The sequence below is a fragment of the Schistocerca serialis genome, chromosome 2 (assembly GCF_023864345.2).
Source record: "Schistocerca serialis cubense isolate TAMUIC-IGC-003099 chromosome 2, iqSchSeri2.2, whole genome shotgun sequence".
In the NCBI taxonomy this organism is placed as follows: domain Eukaryota; kingdom Metazoa; phylum Arthropoda; class Insecta; order Orthoptera; family Acrididae; genus Schistocerca; species Schistocerca serialis.
Genome location: NC_064639.1, coordinates 678,928,128 through 678,944,863, shown reverse-complemented (window position 1 = coordinate 678,944,863; position 16,736 = coordinate 678,928,128). Strand labels below are relative to the sequence as shown.

General features: G+C 37.1%; 1 protein-coding gene and 1 long non-coding RNA gene across 2 annotated transcripts in view; one reads left to right on the top strand and one right to left on the bottom strand.

Annotated features, from left to right (window-relative positions):
* Positions 1-13,549, top strand: part of LOC126457783 (uncharacterized) — an 83,686-nt gene extending 70,137 nt beyond the window's left edge. The window contains exon 3 of the long non-coding RNA XR_007585525.1: positions 13,457-13,549. This is a non-coding gene — a long non-coding RNA (uncharacterized LOC126457783). The remainder of the gene's footprint in view (positions 1-13,456) is intronic.
* The window catches only part of LOC126457782 (nose resistant to fluoxetine protein 6-like), a 185,605-nt gene that overhangs the window by 36,501 nt on the left and 132,368 nt on the right, over positions 1-16,736 (bottom strand). The window contains exons 10-11 of the mRNA XM_050094368.1: positions 11,619-11,760; positions 4,070-4,271 (exon numbers count right to left, since the gene is read on the bottom strand). Coding sequence (XP_049950325.1) covers positions 4,070-4,271; positions 11,619-11,760 — 344 coding nt within the window. The remainder of the gene's footprint in view (positions 1-4,069; positions 4,272-11,618; positions 11,761-16,736) is intronic.

The window sequence follows — 16,736 nt, the reverse complement described above, 5'->3', positions numbered from 1 at the left end:
GATCGATGTAATTTCACTAATGAACTTAATTAGCACAAAACATCTGAGCAATCTTTAGGTGACTTCTTCTCTATTTTTTACTATATTTCACCTGAACCTAAAAACCACAATTACAGGTAACTGAAAGAAGGGCATCTGATGATTGTAGACTACTGTGGAAATGGGCAATACTCATTTAATTAAATTTACTTAGACTTAACGTTCATGGATCTCATGAGTCCCACTCTCAGGACAGACAAAATTAAATGTAAGTCCTCATTCCTACCACACTCATGCCTCACAAAATGACCATGATGAGAAAATCAAAGACCAAAGTTCATTCTGACAGTAATTGTTTCCCATGTACAATTCCCAAATGGAACAAAGAAGGGAGAAAAAGACAATGGTACCAGAGGTACCCTTTATCACATGCCTTAAGGTGGCTTGTGGATTACAGAAGTGGATGTAGATGTAGATTCTGTACTAAAAATAATATATCCTCATTTATTTGAACAAATTAGTCGAACACAACATGGTCACTACTTCAGACAGTACATTACCTGAGTATTAGTCCATTTGTCCAAGTTTCAGCTCTGGCTAATCTTAGAACACTGCAATTTAATGTCACCCTCATTTATTCATTTAGAGTAATGCATATACCCAAATTTTACAATATTAGTATGTGTTCCAAGTTACACAGTCAAGCATCAGTAGGCCTACAGAACTCAGGAAGCTGCTTTACTCACAGACATTTATTACATTTATGCATGCTAAGGAATGTATTGTTTCAATCAGCCTGTTGCAACTGTTGAGTTACTGAGCTGTGAGAGAAGAAAAAGGAAAAGACAGAGAGAGAGAGAGGTAGAGAGAGAGAAAGAGAGAGAGAGAGAAGGGAGGGGGAGCAGAATTCAAGTGTGCTGAAGGAAAAGACTTTCTTGTTATTAACAATGGATTCCTGAACTACCTATGCAAAACTAGTGAGACCTTGGTCTTTCCAACAGCAGTAATAATACAGACAATGAGGTGAGCAGGACATCACACAATATAACAGCTATACTAAGGAAAATATAAGTATGTCACTGAGAGAAAATAATTGTCACTAAAATGAAGTACAGCATAAACCAAAGTTTGTAGAAAGACTATGCATTTTAGAAAGAAAAACATGTGCCATAAATACAAATAAATGAATCATGTGATCAGTAGAAGGTGATTTACTTGCACATGTCTCTTGTGAATGAGCTCAGTATATCCTGACAGCACATCTTCCTCAACAACATGGATGACAGCAGCAGCACCTTTACCTTTTACTTGTAGTACATTTCATAAAATGATCATTACAGGAAACATCAAAGAAATTAAAGTCGTTTGTGCAGTACACCAATAGTAATTTTAACAGAAATGAGTAAATGATAATGATACAAATAGTCCCTCAGTTACATGCTGTAATGTGGCTTGTGCAAATGCAGTTGTAAGTGGCACAGGATGAGCTAATGCATCTGTGAAAATTAAATCAGCAGCTTAGTTGGCGATCTGAGTCTGTATCTTTCATGTGCAATTTGTTTTGGAAACAAAAAGGAACTTATCTATGTTAATTATATCTTAACAGAATCACTGTCAAATATTTAGCTTCACTAATGAGCCACAGTTATCCAAAATTATGTTTGTAAATGAATATGTTATGGGCTCATTACTGGAGCAAAGTTGAATGACCTTGAACATGAATACTAATATAATTGTTCTCACTGTGGTACAGAACTGTTGCTTACTTTGTAGCCTTTTTTTTTTTTTTTAATGAATCCTGTGTGATTTAAGGTTAACAAAGTCATCATCACTTTTACAGAGGAATTACAACTTTGTGCCTGTTCTACATACTTCAGCATTTCACAAATAATTTCAGACACGGATAGCATAACAGATGTCTATGGCAGTACTGCCTCTATTGTATATACATGCAATTAAGTATACAACATAGAAAAGTAATTAGAATTACACTTAAGGATGAAGAAGGCTCACATTGTGATGAAGCAAGCTGGGATATTTTTACTTCCTGTCTTGTTTTGCCATCTGCCTCCTTAAAATTCATTTTTTTCATTTTTGAATTAATAAACATTAACATATGTGAGTATAATATGCATTTTCATAAAAGAGAAAGTTTGGCCCTCAGTTTTAAAGAATATAACACTAGATATAATTTTGTACTTATTTTTATGTATGTAATTATTTTCTAATATGAATATAATAGAGGGAAACATTCCACGTGGGAAAAATATATCTAAAAACAAAGATGATGTGACTTACCAAACGAAAGTGCTGGCAGGTCGATAGACACACAAACATACACACATCCTTTCGTCTTTCCCTCTCCTTCCCTCTTTCCTGACGAAGCAACGGCTGGTTGTGAAAGCTTGAATTTTGTGTGTATGTTTGTGTTTGTTTGTGTGTCTATCGACCTGCCAGCACTTTCGTTTGGTAAGTCACATCATCTTTGTTTTTAGATATAATTATTTTCTAATTTATTTTGATTATGCCTAGTTAGTATCTTTTGTTATAGGGTGAAATCAGTAATTGTTTCATAAATTAAATTCTATTGTTGACATATAAACAAATGTAAGTTCTGTACTAATCATAAATATTTGGAGGAACGACTAATTGTATTTTTAAAGGATCTATTTGGCTCTATTAGGGACCATGTTAGCAAAGCCAGCCCTTAATTAATTCCAATGTAATAAACAGTTTTGTCAAAAGTATCGTTTGCATAATGATATCTGTTAATTTCATATTTGCAGAAATAATTCAGCCTAACCCTTGTAGTAGAAGAAACTGTTAAAAGGAACAAATTTTTCAATGTATTCAGTTAATTTAATGAGTTAAGTTTTAATTGTGATTTCTGTAAATTTAACTTTGAACATTGTGTAGTTTCAGTACCTATTATTGTGAGGATGTATAAGAGCCTGATTTTTGGTCCCAAAACTGTCAGTCCACGGCTGAATTTCAGACAAGAATCCTGTGTGTGTTAGAACAACAATGTTTCAACTAGACTGTGAAACAATTAGGTCATGTGTTAAAACAATGACAGGATCTGCTCCATATGTACCTTTCTATTCTTTGTGAACTTTGTGGTTAGGTTTTTACTGCTCATAGATGTTCAATAGTAAACTATTGTAGCAGTATGTGGAGGTTTGCCTGCAAACTATTAATGAGGCTTATTGAAAGTTAAGCAATAGTGCACTGGCCATATAACTGTGTATTATTGGGGGGGGGGGGGTTGTGAACAGTGAAATTAAAGTACTGTGCACATGTCAGCTACATTATTTACAGTAGTCTGTGTTGGAATTACAAACCCCATTTTTCCGCCAGCAGAGCAAAGCAGTACATCGACACCGAGCACAATCAACGAAGAAATAAAGAAGGCAAACCTTCACAATGTGCTCCATCATGTGTTTACAGATGAGCCACATGTAGCTAGGAGGGGAGTTAACACAGTAAAAAAAGTGATATTTAAGGGTGCTGCCTCTGAAAAGAGAATGCTGTGGAGAGCAGATTTCAAATCACTCCCCTTGTTACAAGTAGCCTGAGGTTATAGCTCTATCTGTCTATTAAAGAACAGGACTGTGAATCTCAGCACAACATAAGAGCTGTGTAATGCAAGATAACATACTACCAGGAATAAGAACATTGTGCACATATCATATCATCAGCAGCTAAAATATCTCTATACATATATCGGATATGAAGGAGTCTCTGTTAGAAGCAAATATCAAGGATTAAATGATATAGAATAAAATAATACTAGGAGCTTTTTGTAACTGACACAAATAATAAGAGTTTTAGTTTTTTATGCTGATTCACATGTAGCCCTCAGACATTTTTGGATTTTACTATAGTGACATATGGAAAAAGAATAACTGCAGAATAACTTGTTGATCATGCACTCCGGAGTACTTATATGGAATCAGTACAGCCTAAATCTTAAGGCATCCATATCCAGCATCTGTCTGGTCTAAATTCTTCAGTTAAATGTTTAAAATTTTCCAAAAAATGCTAAAATGTTAGTAAGAAAATTAGAAAAAGTCTGTTGCAGAATACATACCCACAAAATGACCCATGTGTCCAAATGTCTGCAGTACTATGAAGGAGCACACTACCAAACCTATAGCCACTCGACATAGGGATCCATAAACAGCAGCCTCAAGGGGGTTAAGTGGACGAGTAGGTATAAAAAATATGTAGCCTGAGAGTACAGTGACCAGTCCTATAACCGCACTTATTGCCACTCCAGTATAAGCAAAGACCTGGAAAACAAGAGGAATCTGCAATATCATGGTTTATCCTCCCCCCCCCCCCCCCACCTCTCTCTCTCTCTCTCTCTCTCTCTCTCTCTCTCTCTCTCTCTCTCTCTCACACACACACACACACACACACACACACACACACATGATGTTATGTAAGATTGTAAGATAATCAAAGCACATAAGGAGATACACTGAATGATTCATGTGATAGCCTTCATCCTTCTCATAATAAATTCACACAAAATTTTTCACACTCAGTTTACAATGATATAAATAAAATTTCGCAACAGCTTTGCTATTTGGACCTGGCATATATACCAGACCGGGATTCAAGATCATACTTTCATGGGAAATGATCTTACAAACTGAACTACCCAGGAATGACTCACAAACCACCTGCTCATGTGATACTTGGAAAGCAGGAGAATGTACCAAGAAATTTATTCCGTAAGGCAAGGCTGGATTTGGATTTGAATTTTGGATCAGTACCTAATTGTAGCCTGTTAGGGAGCATCAAAATAGCACACACTCCATTACTCAATGGAAGATTCGTTGTGCATATTATGACTAAGCCAATTTTCATAATATCCTGTCTGGTGGAAGTGCTAGTATCAATGCACAAGAGCTTCTGAGGAGCTAGTGAATGGAAAGAGAGCCACTGGAAAACAGGCTGGGGGCATTCCCCCATGTAGCTCATTTGATATGAATATCTCTCAAAACAATGTGAGTATCTAGATGGAATTCCAATTTTAATTCCATAGGATTTTTCAAGTGAGTGTATGGTCCACCACAGAATGAAAGATTTATTCTGGAAACAAAACAATACACCAAAAATGCAGAGTGGATTACATAATAATGTAATAAATTTTTTCATCACTAGTTGCTGTATTAATTGCTGGTGAATCTTGTTGGTTGTGTAGTCCTGGTCCATGAAACTTTTTTTTGTTCCTAACATTTTGTCCAAATCTGTGTTTGACATCTTCAACAGTTCATAGGCTTCCATGGCCAGTGTCATTATTTTGGGTATTAGGCCACATTATTACAAAATACTAAAGCAATTAAATTGACAATGTTTTGACTGACTGTCTTCTGTCCTCTGAGGGTGGTTCACTGCTGGATGCTGCTGAATATCTGTCATTATACACTGTCTGTTTCAATTATCTGGTGATAACTGATGTCACATATCTCAGATGTCATTGGACGATTTGAAGGGAGGTAACTATGGAGGGCATTGGCTGCATGGTAGGCTATTCCAGTACTATTATGGTAACTGATTGGAAGGCAGCTGTAATAAAGTTCTGCATCTCAGAGTAATCAAATTCACATTCCAGAGTGGCTGCAAGATCCTAGATCTGTTGAGGCCCACTAAGAATCCCATGAATGCTCTCAACACTGCAAACATCTATGAACTTCAGTGTGAGTGTGGTGAAGTCTGTGTTGGTGAAACCAGGAGACCCATTAGCAATCACATGTCAGAGCATAAATGTTATGTGTGACTAGAACAGAACAACAAATCAGCTATAGCTGAACACCACCAGGAATGTGTCCATTCTATCAGCCTTCTAGAACCTCGTTTGCTTGTTCAGTGGCCAAGGATGCAGCAGCAAAAATAACAGAGGCTATTGAAATACTAAACAACTCTTGAGTCACAAACTTCAACATTATCAATGCCCTTATACACCATCAGTCGAGAATGCGTAAATCTCCTCCTATAGCATGGCATCTCCGTTCACCATCCAGTGCTGTTGCATGTGCAGCTGCATGAGGTCTGATGCTGTCTCTCCAGATTCATTATTGATATAGCCTTGTGCCAGCCTTTGGCCTTATCAACTTCCTGCAATATCAATGTGTAGTATACATTTTCTTTTCTTTCTTTTTTCCTTTTCTCCTTTTTTTTTTTTTTACAAAAAAAACCCAGGAGAGATTAAAAAATTAGTTTCTTGTGAATTTACCTCCTATTATTGAAACTGAAATAATTTTCCTTTCCTTACCTCCTGTGAGATTTCTTTTTCTTTTCTTTTCTTTTTTTTTTAAATGCATACTATACATAGATCTTGTCAAAAGCCAAGAAGCGATTCTTCTTGGCATTGTAGCTCTCAGGGGCACCCTGAGATGCTGTTTGTGTGATGTGCAGTATTGTGCTGACCTCACTTTGAGTGTGGCACATGACTCACTAGTTTTATTTAGGTTGGTGTGCAATTTTATTTGCAGCCACAAGTTGATAAGACCAAAGGTTGGAGCAAGGCTGTATGAATAATGAATCTGCAAAGACAGTGTCAGTCATTGTGCAGCTGCATATGCAACAGCATTGGATGGTGAATGGAGATGACATGTTATAGGAGGAGATTTAGGCGTTCTCGGCTGATGGTGTATAAGGCCACTGATGATACAGAAGCTACTATGAGTAGTTAAGTCAGAGCACAATTGATTCAACAGGGCCTGTCCATGTTTTGCAGGTGTGTTTTTAACTTTACAGTTACAAAGAATGATACAGCTTATCATGGTAATGGTTTGATAAGTGTTGCAATTGTGCAGTATTCTGGTGATACAGTGAAAGCCAGCCAAAAGTGACACAGTTGTTTTGCAGGTATTTATAGGGCTGGAGACTTTTAATAGAAGAGATGTGATTGCTTATTGCACATTTCAAGTGAACGATGTGCACGAACGGGACATGGGTCAGTTGTATTTTACATCTATGATGCCCTTTGTTGTTACAACCAGCAATCATCATAAAATAAATGAGTCAGTGTCCATTGCTGCATGGTTTAGAGGTGATGGTGTTTGTAAAAAAATTAAAGTGTCTGGTGACATTACCTTCTATTATCGAAATGCCCTAACAGCATGATAGAGAGGATGGCAACAAGTTACCTAAGGCCTGGTTGCCAGTCATTCCAGACTGGTGGACTGTCTGTGTTCACCAACCAGCAAAACTACCTGACCCCATTTTAACAGCATAAAAATTGGTCACAAGAGATCTGCCGTGCAGCCTTAATACTTCATTGCAGGAAGGCACTACCCCTGGGTACATGAAGCCAGTTTGCTGTTGCTTACTGATCAATTACTTACTACAATGGCACATACAACATGTGTCACTATGTGAGAGACATCAGTGACCATGTATGAAAGGTTCTGCATCATGGAGGCCAACTACAGTCGGCTAGAAAAGGAAGTCCTAGAAATTATATACCATTACAAAATTTCATCAAAGTCTCCATGGCAGAAAATTTTTTCTAGTGACTGCTCTGTTTCATCCTACAAAAGATATGCCTGATTGTACAGCAGCAACAATGCTGCAACAATGGTCATTACTTCTAATTATCAGTATGAATTTCTTTACCATTCCACAGCATAGCATGCAAAAGCAGACTCTACGCCTCACTTACCCATGGGAAGCTACCCGGACTTCAAAGAATCAGAAGTGTCTTATCTTCAAATTAATCAGTTTAATTTGCAATCACTGCAAGCTTTTCCCACTGATTGTCGGTGGACTGTACAAGAAGTTACTGAACAGGATCAGTCACTATGATTGCTCAGGTACTAAATTTGGATGAGTTGGCCTAGTAATCCAAAATCCATTCCAGGAGCAATAGCATGAAAATGCCATAGTCATCACAACAACCTTTCTCTCCAGAATTGTGTAATTTTATTGTGTATTCATAATGAATAAAAGTGAGTTATGATTTCCACATAACTGCAGCAAAGTGTTTTGAAACTTTTACATAGAGGACATTTGGGAATCGTCAGAACTAAACAGCCAGCACAGTAAACTTCTTTTGCCTAGTATACTAGTACACTTCTTACGTGCTCCTTACTTTGTTCTTCATGTGTTAATTTGCTTCCAAGGTAGCAGAATTTATTACATTTATCATCGTAATGGTTGCCAATTGTGATGTTAAGTTCATCATCAATCTCATTCCTGCTACTCCTCATTACTTTTGTCTTTCTTTGGTTTACTCTCAGTTCATATTCTGTGCTCCTTAGACTGTTCATCCCATTCAACACATTCTGTCATTCTTACTTTCTTTGAGGATAACATGTCATCAGCAATCACAGTGAATTTTAATCTCAATCATGAACTTTTCTGTTATATCTGTCATTGCTTCTTTGAAGTGTAGATTGAACACTAGGAACAGAATGCTAATCCCTGTCTTTCAACCTTTTTAATCTGAGCACATTGTTCTTGATCTTCCATTCTTATTGTTCTCACTTGATTCTTGTATATATTATCCATCTTTCCCAATATCTTACTACTATTTTCTCAGAATTTTGAATATCTTGCATCATTTTACATTCTCAATCACATTTTATTATTTGACAAATCCTTTGAACATATTTCAATTTTTCTTAAGTTTGATGCCTGAGCCACTGAGCTGATTGTGAGATAGTTCTTGCCCTTTTTGCCATTGCTATCTTTGCAATTGTGTGGGTGATGTTTTTCCAAAAGTCTTATGGTATATCTCCAGACTCATACATTTTGCACACCATCTTGTGTAGTCATTTAGTTGGGACTTCTCTAGGAAATTCGTAAGTCCCAGAGGAATGTTATTATTCTTTCTGCCTTATTTCAATGCAAGTTTCCCAAAGCTCTGTGAAACTCTGTCTCTATTACTAGTTCCCCAGTGTCGCTCATATCAACTCGCATTTATTCCTCAGTCACATCATCAGACAACTTCTCTCCTCCATACAGGCCTTCAGTCTACTCTTTCTCCCTACCTATTCTCTCCTCTGCACCTAGCAGTGGGATTCCCATTGAACTCTTAATGTTGATGCCTTTGCTTTTAATTTCAGTGCAGGCTGTTTTGAATTTTGTCAAGTTGAACCAGTCCTTCTATGACTATTTCTTTTTTCAGTTTCATCAAGTTTTCTCTGCAGTCATTTTATCTTGGCTTCCCTGCACTTCATATTTACAGGATGGTTCAAAAAGAATATACATATTACATAGTACTATGTAGTCAAAACTATTGATTGCCGCATCACAGCTTGGTTATTGGAGGAATGAGTGGAATGAGTACATTGTCTAGTTTATATTCATTGCTGTTAGGTGTTGGTTGTTTTCCGTTTGCTTGGTTACTGTCACATGTTTCAAATGGCAGCTCTGCAGCAGAAATCATTTTATGTTCATGAGTTTATGTAGTGCACCTCCATTATTACAGTGCAAAGACTTTTCAGATTGCGGTACAAAACTGATCCTCCAAATGGATGGAACACTTGGAGATGCTGTTGACAGTCTGTATACACAAGACATTTATTAAAGGAAAGAGTTCTAGCCACCCTCATGTTTTGGATTAAAACATCACATGCATTCAATCTGCCTTCCAACAACATCATACAAAATCAACTTGTCATGCCAATTCAGAGTTACAACTGCCTACAACAACAATTTGGCATGTTTTGAGACATCATTTGGTTATGAAGCCATACAAGTTATAGCTGTTATGGGCTCTAGGTCATGCCAACAACGCAAACATGTGATACTTTCTGAGAAGCTTCAGAATGTTATTGACAAGGATAAGAATGTTGTACAAAATGTCTTGTTCAGAGATGAAGCAACTTTCTACCTTAGCGGGAGAGCATTGAACATGTATAAGATTCACCCAAAGTCAATATGTTTTGTGCAATATCCAATTCTTCTGGTTATGGCCCATTCATCTCTGATGGAAACATGATTGATGGTCAGCTGTATTTTCCTATGTTACAAAACTGTTTCCGAGGCTGGGTGGGGACAACTTTGTTTTTCAAAAAGATGGGGCACCTCCTCACTGGAGTTACCAAGTGCATGCATATCTGAATGAACTGTACTGAACTGTTGGATTGGTCATCAAACAGCTTGCAACTTAGTACTTCTCACCTCGCTTCTGTGGTCACTGGATTTGATCCTCTGTGACTTCTTTCTGCAGGGTTTAATTAAGGTCTATGTTTATGCACCTGCATTACCACAGAACCTAAAAGAGTTGAAGAACCGGATCTGTACTGCCATAACACCACTGATGATAGACATGCTTATCTGAGTGTGAGAAGAATTCGAGTATCAATGTGATATCGTTCATATCACTGGTATATCACTGGTGGAGGACATGTTGAACATCTGCAATATAAAGTTGAGAGATTCGTAAATATGTGTCTCAAGTGGCGTAGTTGTATGACTTGCAGTTTAATAAATATATGTGTTCAAAATATGTATATTCTTTCAGAAACACTCTGTATTTCATTCCTAAGTGACTCATATTTTTATATTCCTGAATTTCTCTGATAATTTTTGTACTTTATTCTTTCATTGACCAATTGAATTTCTTCCGTCACCCAAGATTTATTCACAGTTACGTTCCTTGTACCTATGTTCATCTGTCCAACTTCTGTAATTGCTCTCTTTAGATATGTTCATTCCTCTTCAGCTGAACTGTCTGTTGTAGTATTCCTCATCATGGTATCTACAGCATCAGAGAAATCCAAATTCATCTCACTATGCCTTATTGTTTCAGTACCTTCTTCTTAACACATCGATTCTTGGCAGATGAGTCTCTTAAAATTCAACCTACTCTTCTTCATTACTAAATTGTGATTCGAGTCTATGTCTGCTCCTGGAAATATCTTACAATACACATCTGATTTTTGGGTCTCTGCCTGACTATGAATCTTCCCTCATCTTCAGGTTTTTTTTTAATTACACCTCCTCCTCTTGTGATTTCTGAACAGTGTAGCCACTACTACCAACTGAAATTTATTGCAGACCTCAATTACTCTTTCTTCTCTCTTATTCCTACTATGAAGCTCATGTTCCCCAATAACTCTTTCTTCTGTTCCTTCCCCCACTATCCAAGCCACCATGATTACTAGATTATAATCTCTTTTTGCATACTGTATTACCCATTCAATATTGTCATATACTTTCTCTGTGTCCTCATGTTATGCCTGTGACACTGGCATGTGTACCTGAACTATTGTTGTTGGTGTTGGCTTGTTGTCAGTTCTGATGACAACAACCCTATCACTAAACTGTTTGCAATAACTCACTCTTTACCCCACTCTTCTATTAATAAGGAATTCTACTGCTGCTGCTGTTGATATTACCCAATATTCATCTTACATTCTTTTTATTTCACTTCACTGACACCTACTGTATATAGAGTGAGCCTTTCAGATTTTTTAGCTCTCATACCACTTCAAACTTCTGACATTTCATACTTTGATTCACAGCATGTTACCCTTTCATTGATTATTCTATCTTTTTCTCATGGTCACAAAATGAAGCTCTTAATAAAAATAATTGACAAGTAAATAAAAATACAAGTACATTGGACCAATTCATTATCATTATGAGATAGTACTATGATATTAAGAGATACTCACCATAGGGACTTTAAATGCAGCTGAAATTCCCTTATGAGTGAGAATGCCAGATATCATTCCTATGATATATGGAGCGGCTCTGGTATGTGTAGTTACATAAGCTATTTGAAATGTTTTGTCCTCTCTTGGATCTTTGAAATTCCTAAAATAAAATACAAACAACATGATTTCATTGTAGGTCAGAAATGTTTTTTATTTTTATTTTCATTCTTTAAATTTTTTATATTACAGCAGTTCTGTAATGCAATATTGCACACAGTGAGAGGCGTCTGTGCCTATCATATATTAAAAGAATAAAGGATAACAGTTCTTTTCTCTCATTATGTTAAACAATTATGTATGGTTTTCTGGTACAGTTATGATGAGTACAACCACCTATGTAGTGTAACAACAAAAACAACCAATTACAAAATAATTTAATTAGATGGACAAAAAATCTACTCACCAAGTGACAGCAAAACACACACATAAAAGAAGGTTGTAATCAGACAAGCTTTTGGAGCCAGGTCTAGGAAAAGGGGTACATTTCAAGAAAGTCATCCAGAGTTGCAGGTCAGGGGAGTCTAATTGCATGGTATGAGAAGGAAAGACATTCCTTCTCATTCCATGTGGTAAGTCTCCCCTGACACACAGTTCTGGGCGATTTCACTAAAATGTACCCCTTCTTCTAAATCTCTCCACTCCTTTTCCTTCAGCACTCTTACTTCACCTTCAACCCTTCTGCCTGAAGGAGGAGCCACTGGCTCTGTTCTGCTGCTGCTTCGTGAGTAAATTTTTTATCAATCCAATTAAATTATTTCTTCTAAATAGTGTACATTATGCATAGAGGTAGACCAATTGTATATATTTATCTACTATTTCAATAACTATTGCCTAATGATTGATATGTAGACAAATATGATGAGCTAATTGCAGAAGGTACAACAGGGAAAAAAACTGCTGCTCTCCTCAACCTGAAGATTCCAAGAGGCCATATTTTACATGTTGTACATGCTGCTGCAGCAGACAGCGACAGGACAGTGAGCAACTAACTACAGATTGTGACATTTGTTGGGTCAAATAATGCCTGTTGCCTGGGCTCCAAAGTCATATTTTGATGTTATTAAAAACTGTAATACATGGTCCTGATGTTTAACATTAAGATTTATTGCAAACCAGCTTTTGGCTTTCTAGGCCACCCTCAGGCAACTTAAGACTAAACAGATAGTTCAGACATCAGTGAGAGTTTGTTACTGTACAAAGATTATTTTTCCAAGGACCTGTGACTTTTACGATTATCTATCTACAAAAAAACACAATAAAAATAAATACACCTTACATAATATTATACTCAAAGATTAAAATTATAAGAACATACAGGCCAAAATAGTACACAAATGAGTACTCGCACAGACTACCGTGTTATAGGGACAATACAACTGGTGACTGTGATGTACTGGATGAAACAGGATCATTGTAAGTAGTATAACTGTCCCCCAGACGTATTCCATTGACTCCTTCCTCCACCTCTGCCCCCTTCCCTCTGTCCCTGGTTCTGTTCATAGCTTCTTTGTACATTTATTAGGCTTGTGCCTTTTGCATAGATACTCAGTCATGAAGGTTACATATCTGGAAAAATATCCTGTACAGCTAAAACCACTTGATGTTGTTTGGACTGTTTGTTTCATCTTGAGTTGTCAGAGAATGATGTAGAGAGCTGGAAGCTGGTTCACAACAAACTATAAAATAAAGGTTATTGTGTAACATCAGTATTTTGTATTTCAGTTTTTAATATGTCTATGTTCCTCCCTGTACTGATGGAATATTCAGTAAATATTATCATCCTTGGATCATTTCAGTGACTGGTGGGGAAGGTTGAGAGGACCAGTCTTGCTCACAGAACTTCAATGACGTTCACAATTAGCAACTTGGTCCCCAGAACTGATTATGACCTCCTGGTTCTCAGTCAAATGGACGGCTTAAACCAGATATACTTGTGTTTACAGTAATTAAGTGTGAAACAATGAGACTAGCAATTCTTCTAAGGACATGGAAGGTAAGTACTGTTGTATGCAATAGTCAATATTGTATTAGGACCTGTTTATTAAGAAAACATTTATGAGCTACTCATCAAATAAAAAATAACAGTACATTATTTTACTAAAACATTTATATTTGTATAGTCAACAGAGCTTAACTAATCCTAATACCTGCTGAAGAAATCACACACAGGAAAAATAATTTTCCAATGAAAATTATTTGTAACATATTGTTAAGCTAATTCATTAAGTTTTACAAAAACACCCACATGTGCACCTGTTAAAAACACCCACATGTGTACCTGTGTGTGTGTGTGTGTGTGTGTGTGTGTAAGTGTCCTTCATATGTAATTAAATAAAAAGGAAAAAGTCATGCAATCATAATTTTGTTAAATAACCTATCTAGACTAAAAAAATATTGTCACTGTGGAGAGGTGTTGAAACTATTGCAAAGTACTGAGAAATGGTCAACAGCAAAAAGATTGCCTATGTCTTTTTCTTATTGCATGCTATGATACAACCAGCTTGAGTGGAGATGCCATGAGCCTTTGGCACTGTAGTAGTTGTGCTTATCACTCCATGATTATGGAAAAGGAGCAACTGTTTTTGAAACTCAAAGAGCTGATCTGGTAGTAGTACAGGCAGAATTATGTCAGTTGACAGCTGCAGTTGGCAGCAGTAAGGTTAACAATACAGCAAATGATTGGTCGACAGTAAAACTTGAATCAGGCATGAGGCTTAAGGGACACTGCACATCTTCTAGCTTTTGTCTATGTGTCTCCAACAGTTTCACTGTTCTGCAGAGTGTGGACAAAATTGTGCTGGCTACCCAAGGATTTCAGGAACCCTCTAATAGAAGAGAGGAAAACTATTAGTTAAGGCCAGTAGCACAAGAATCACCAAGACCACCTGCTACATAGTAGTTATGAGAGGCAAATGTCCAAGTTAGTACAGAACTACCCACCTATGAGTACCAGGTAACCAGCATTTTTAAGTCAGCTGCAGGTCTCATTGGTGATACCTGTGATTTAGGGTCACTGAGAAAATGTCTTTGTAATGAAGGGTCCCTCAAAAGGATTGGGCCATAACCTCAAATATGCACTTGAAGGTGACATTATGCACATCACTGGGAATTATCCTGACTCTTTGAGCAATATGACAAGCCCAGGATGAAACATTATGTTGAATATGTAACTGCGAAGCTTCAGGAGTTACTCAGTATAGCGAGTTGACCACATATGAGCATGACTGATGTGACATCCCTCCGACTGTGACACAATCCATGATGTGGTCGACATTTGATTCCCAGTAATAGGGGACACTTGCACAACTAACTGTGAAATGTAAACTTTCACGGTCAGAAATGTCACAATCAATAAAATGTTACATGCTATTGTGCTGTGATCAAATGGATTTCACCTCAAAACTCAGTGTTTCATCCCTATCTGCAGAGGAAATTTTCAAGGAGGACCATAGCTTCTTTGAATGTCTGATTCACACCCTGACTCACTATTGACTACAGCCAAATTTCACTTCCACATGCTTCCGTGTAGTGGCATGACATCACATGTTTTCAATGCACAAGTGCAATTGGCTGTTGCTGACTGCCTTCATCCACTGTTGCTATCATTCTGTAACATTACGTGAGTATGTCCTATATAGTCGGATCTACTTTGCGTCACGTGAGAGTAGGGGAGTTGAAACCAGTAGTGACCCATGACATCGTATCAACTTGAGATATTTTTATACATGTCATTCGTTTCTAAATTTTATTGGTTATTTACAGAGTAAAGAATTTAATTATGTACAACATTGAAAAGGTAATGAGTTTTAATGAGATAGATATAAATATGCTTTGACATAGCAAATAACATTATTGCATTATGCATGATATGTTTTCTCTTTGTAAGCAAAAAACTTCCGTGTTGCTCGAGTGTGCGATCAAGTAGTTGTTGAGTGTGAATCCCCTGTGACTTTCATGAATGGGCATAGAATTGTTAATTTACAATCCACAATTGATTTAAAAATTATTCTAGAGAACCTAGGCCCAACTTTGTTGCAAACAAATTGCCCGTGAATTCTCAAGTATTGGCGCAGAGTTCAAGATACGCAGCTGGACATCAGGTGTTATCGTTGCATGTGTGATTCAGTAACATTAACTGCAATTTACGGACATTAGCTTGATAATAATTATCAAAGACTTATATGGGCGGCATAGTAATTGTCTTGTTGCTTAAAGCTAGCGAGAAGCGATTTACTGTTGGGATACGACAAATATTAATCATTGTATAGTCAACTTGTTGATACGTTGCTTAGCAACTCATAAACACATAGTGATAGAATTACTGAAATGATCTTTTAAGTATTAATGATTGCTACACACACATCAGAAACGAATTTCTCTAACTGTGAATGACTTCCGGATTGGATGAGGTTTTTTTTCAGCTGATTGGTATTAATAAACTTCTTTCAAGGTTGAAACTTCATCAATGGTGTTGCGCTCATTCAGTTTAGTAGAATGATAGATAGTACTAGCTACGCTACTATTTATAGTTTTAAAAGTTTCTTTTGAGAAATGTTCATACTTCAGTCATCAGTCCTCTCAAACCTGAGTGACACTCCCTCACAGCACTACGATATCATGAACTGTCACACACATGTGCTCCCTTCTCACTACATTTCTGCATTGAAAACCCTGAGATGTAGCTGCAGTATGAAGAAGGAAGAAAGAAGAGGAAAGATCAGTGAAATAAATGGAGCAAAGAGAGAAGGGGAGGTCACAATTCAACGGTAGAAGACTGGTACACATCTTCTTCAGCACCAGAATCCAGATGTCACTCAGTTTCATATCTGCCTCCTTCCTATTGAAATTTCTGGGGTGCTTCACAATCTCAATGGCCTCTCTCTATAATCTTTCATGGTATCTGCTTGAGGCTTCTAGTGCTTGAGTCCTATTAAAATGAATGTTATGGTCTCTTGCCTGCAGAGTATGTTCCACAACTGATCTGTCAGTCTCCTCACTTCTGCAATTGCCATTGGGTTCTTCTAGTCATTTCTTGGCCATTCTTTATGTATTACCCATGTGCAACTCCCCACAACT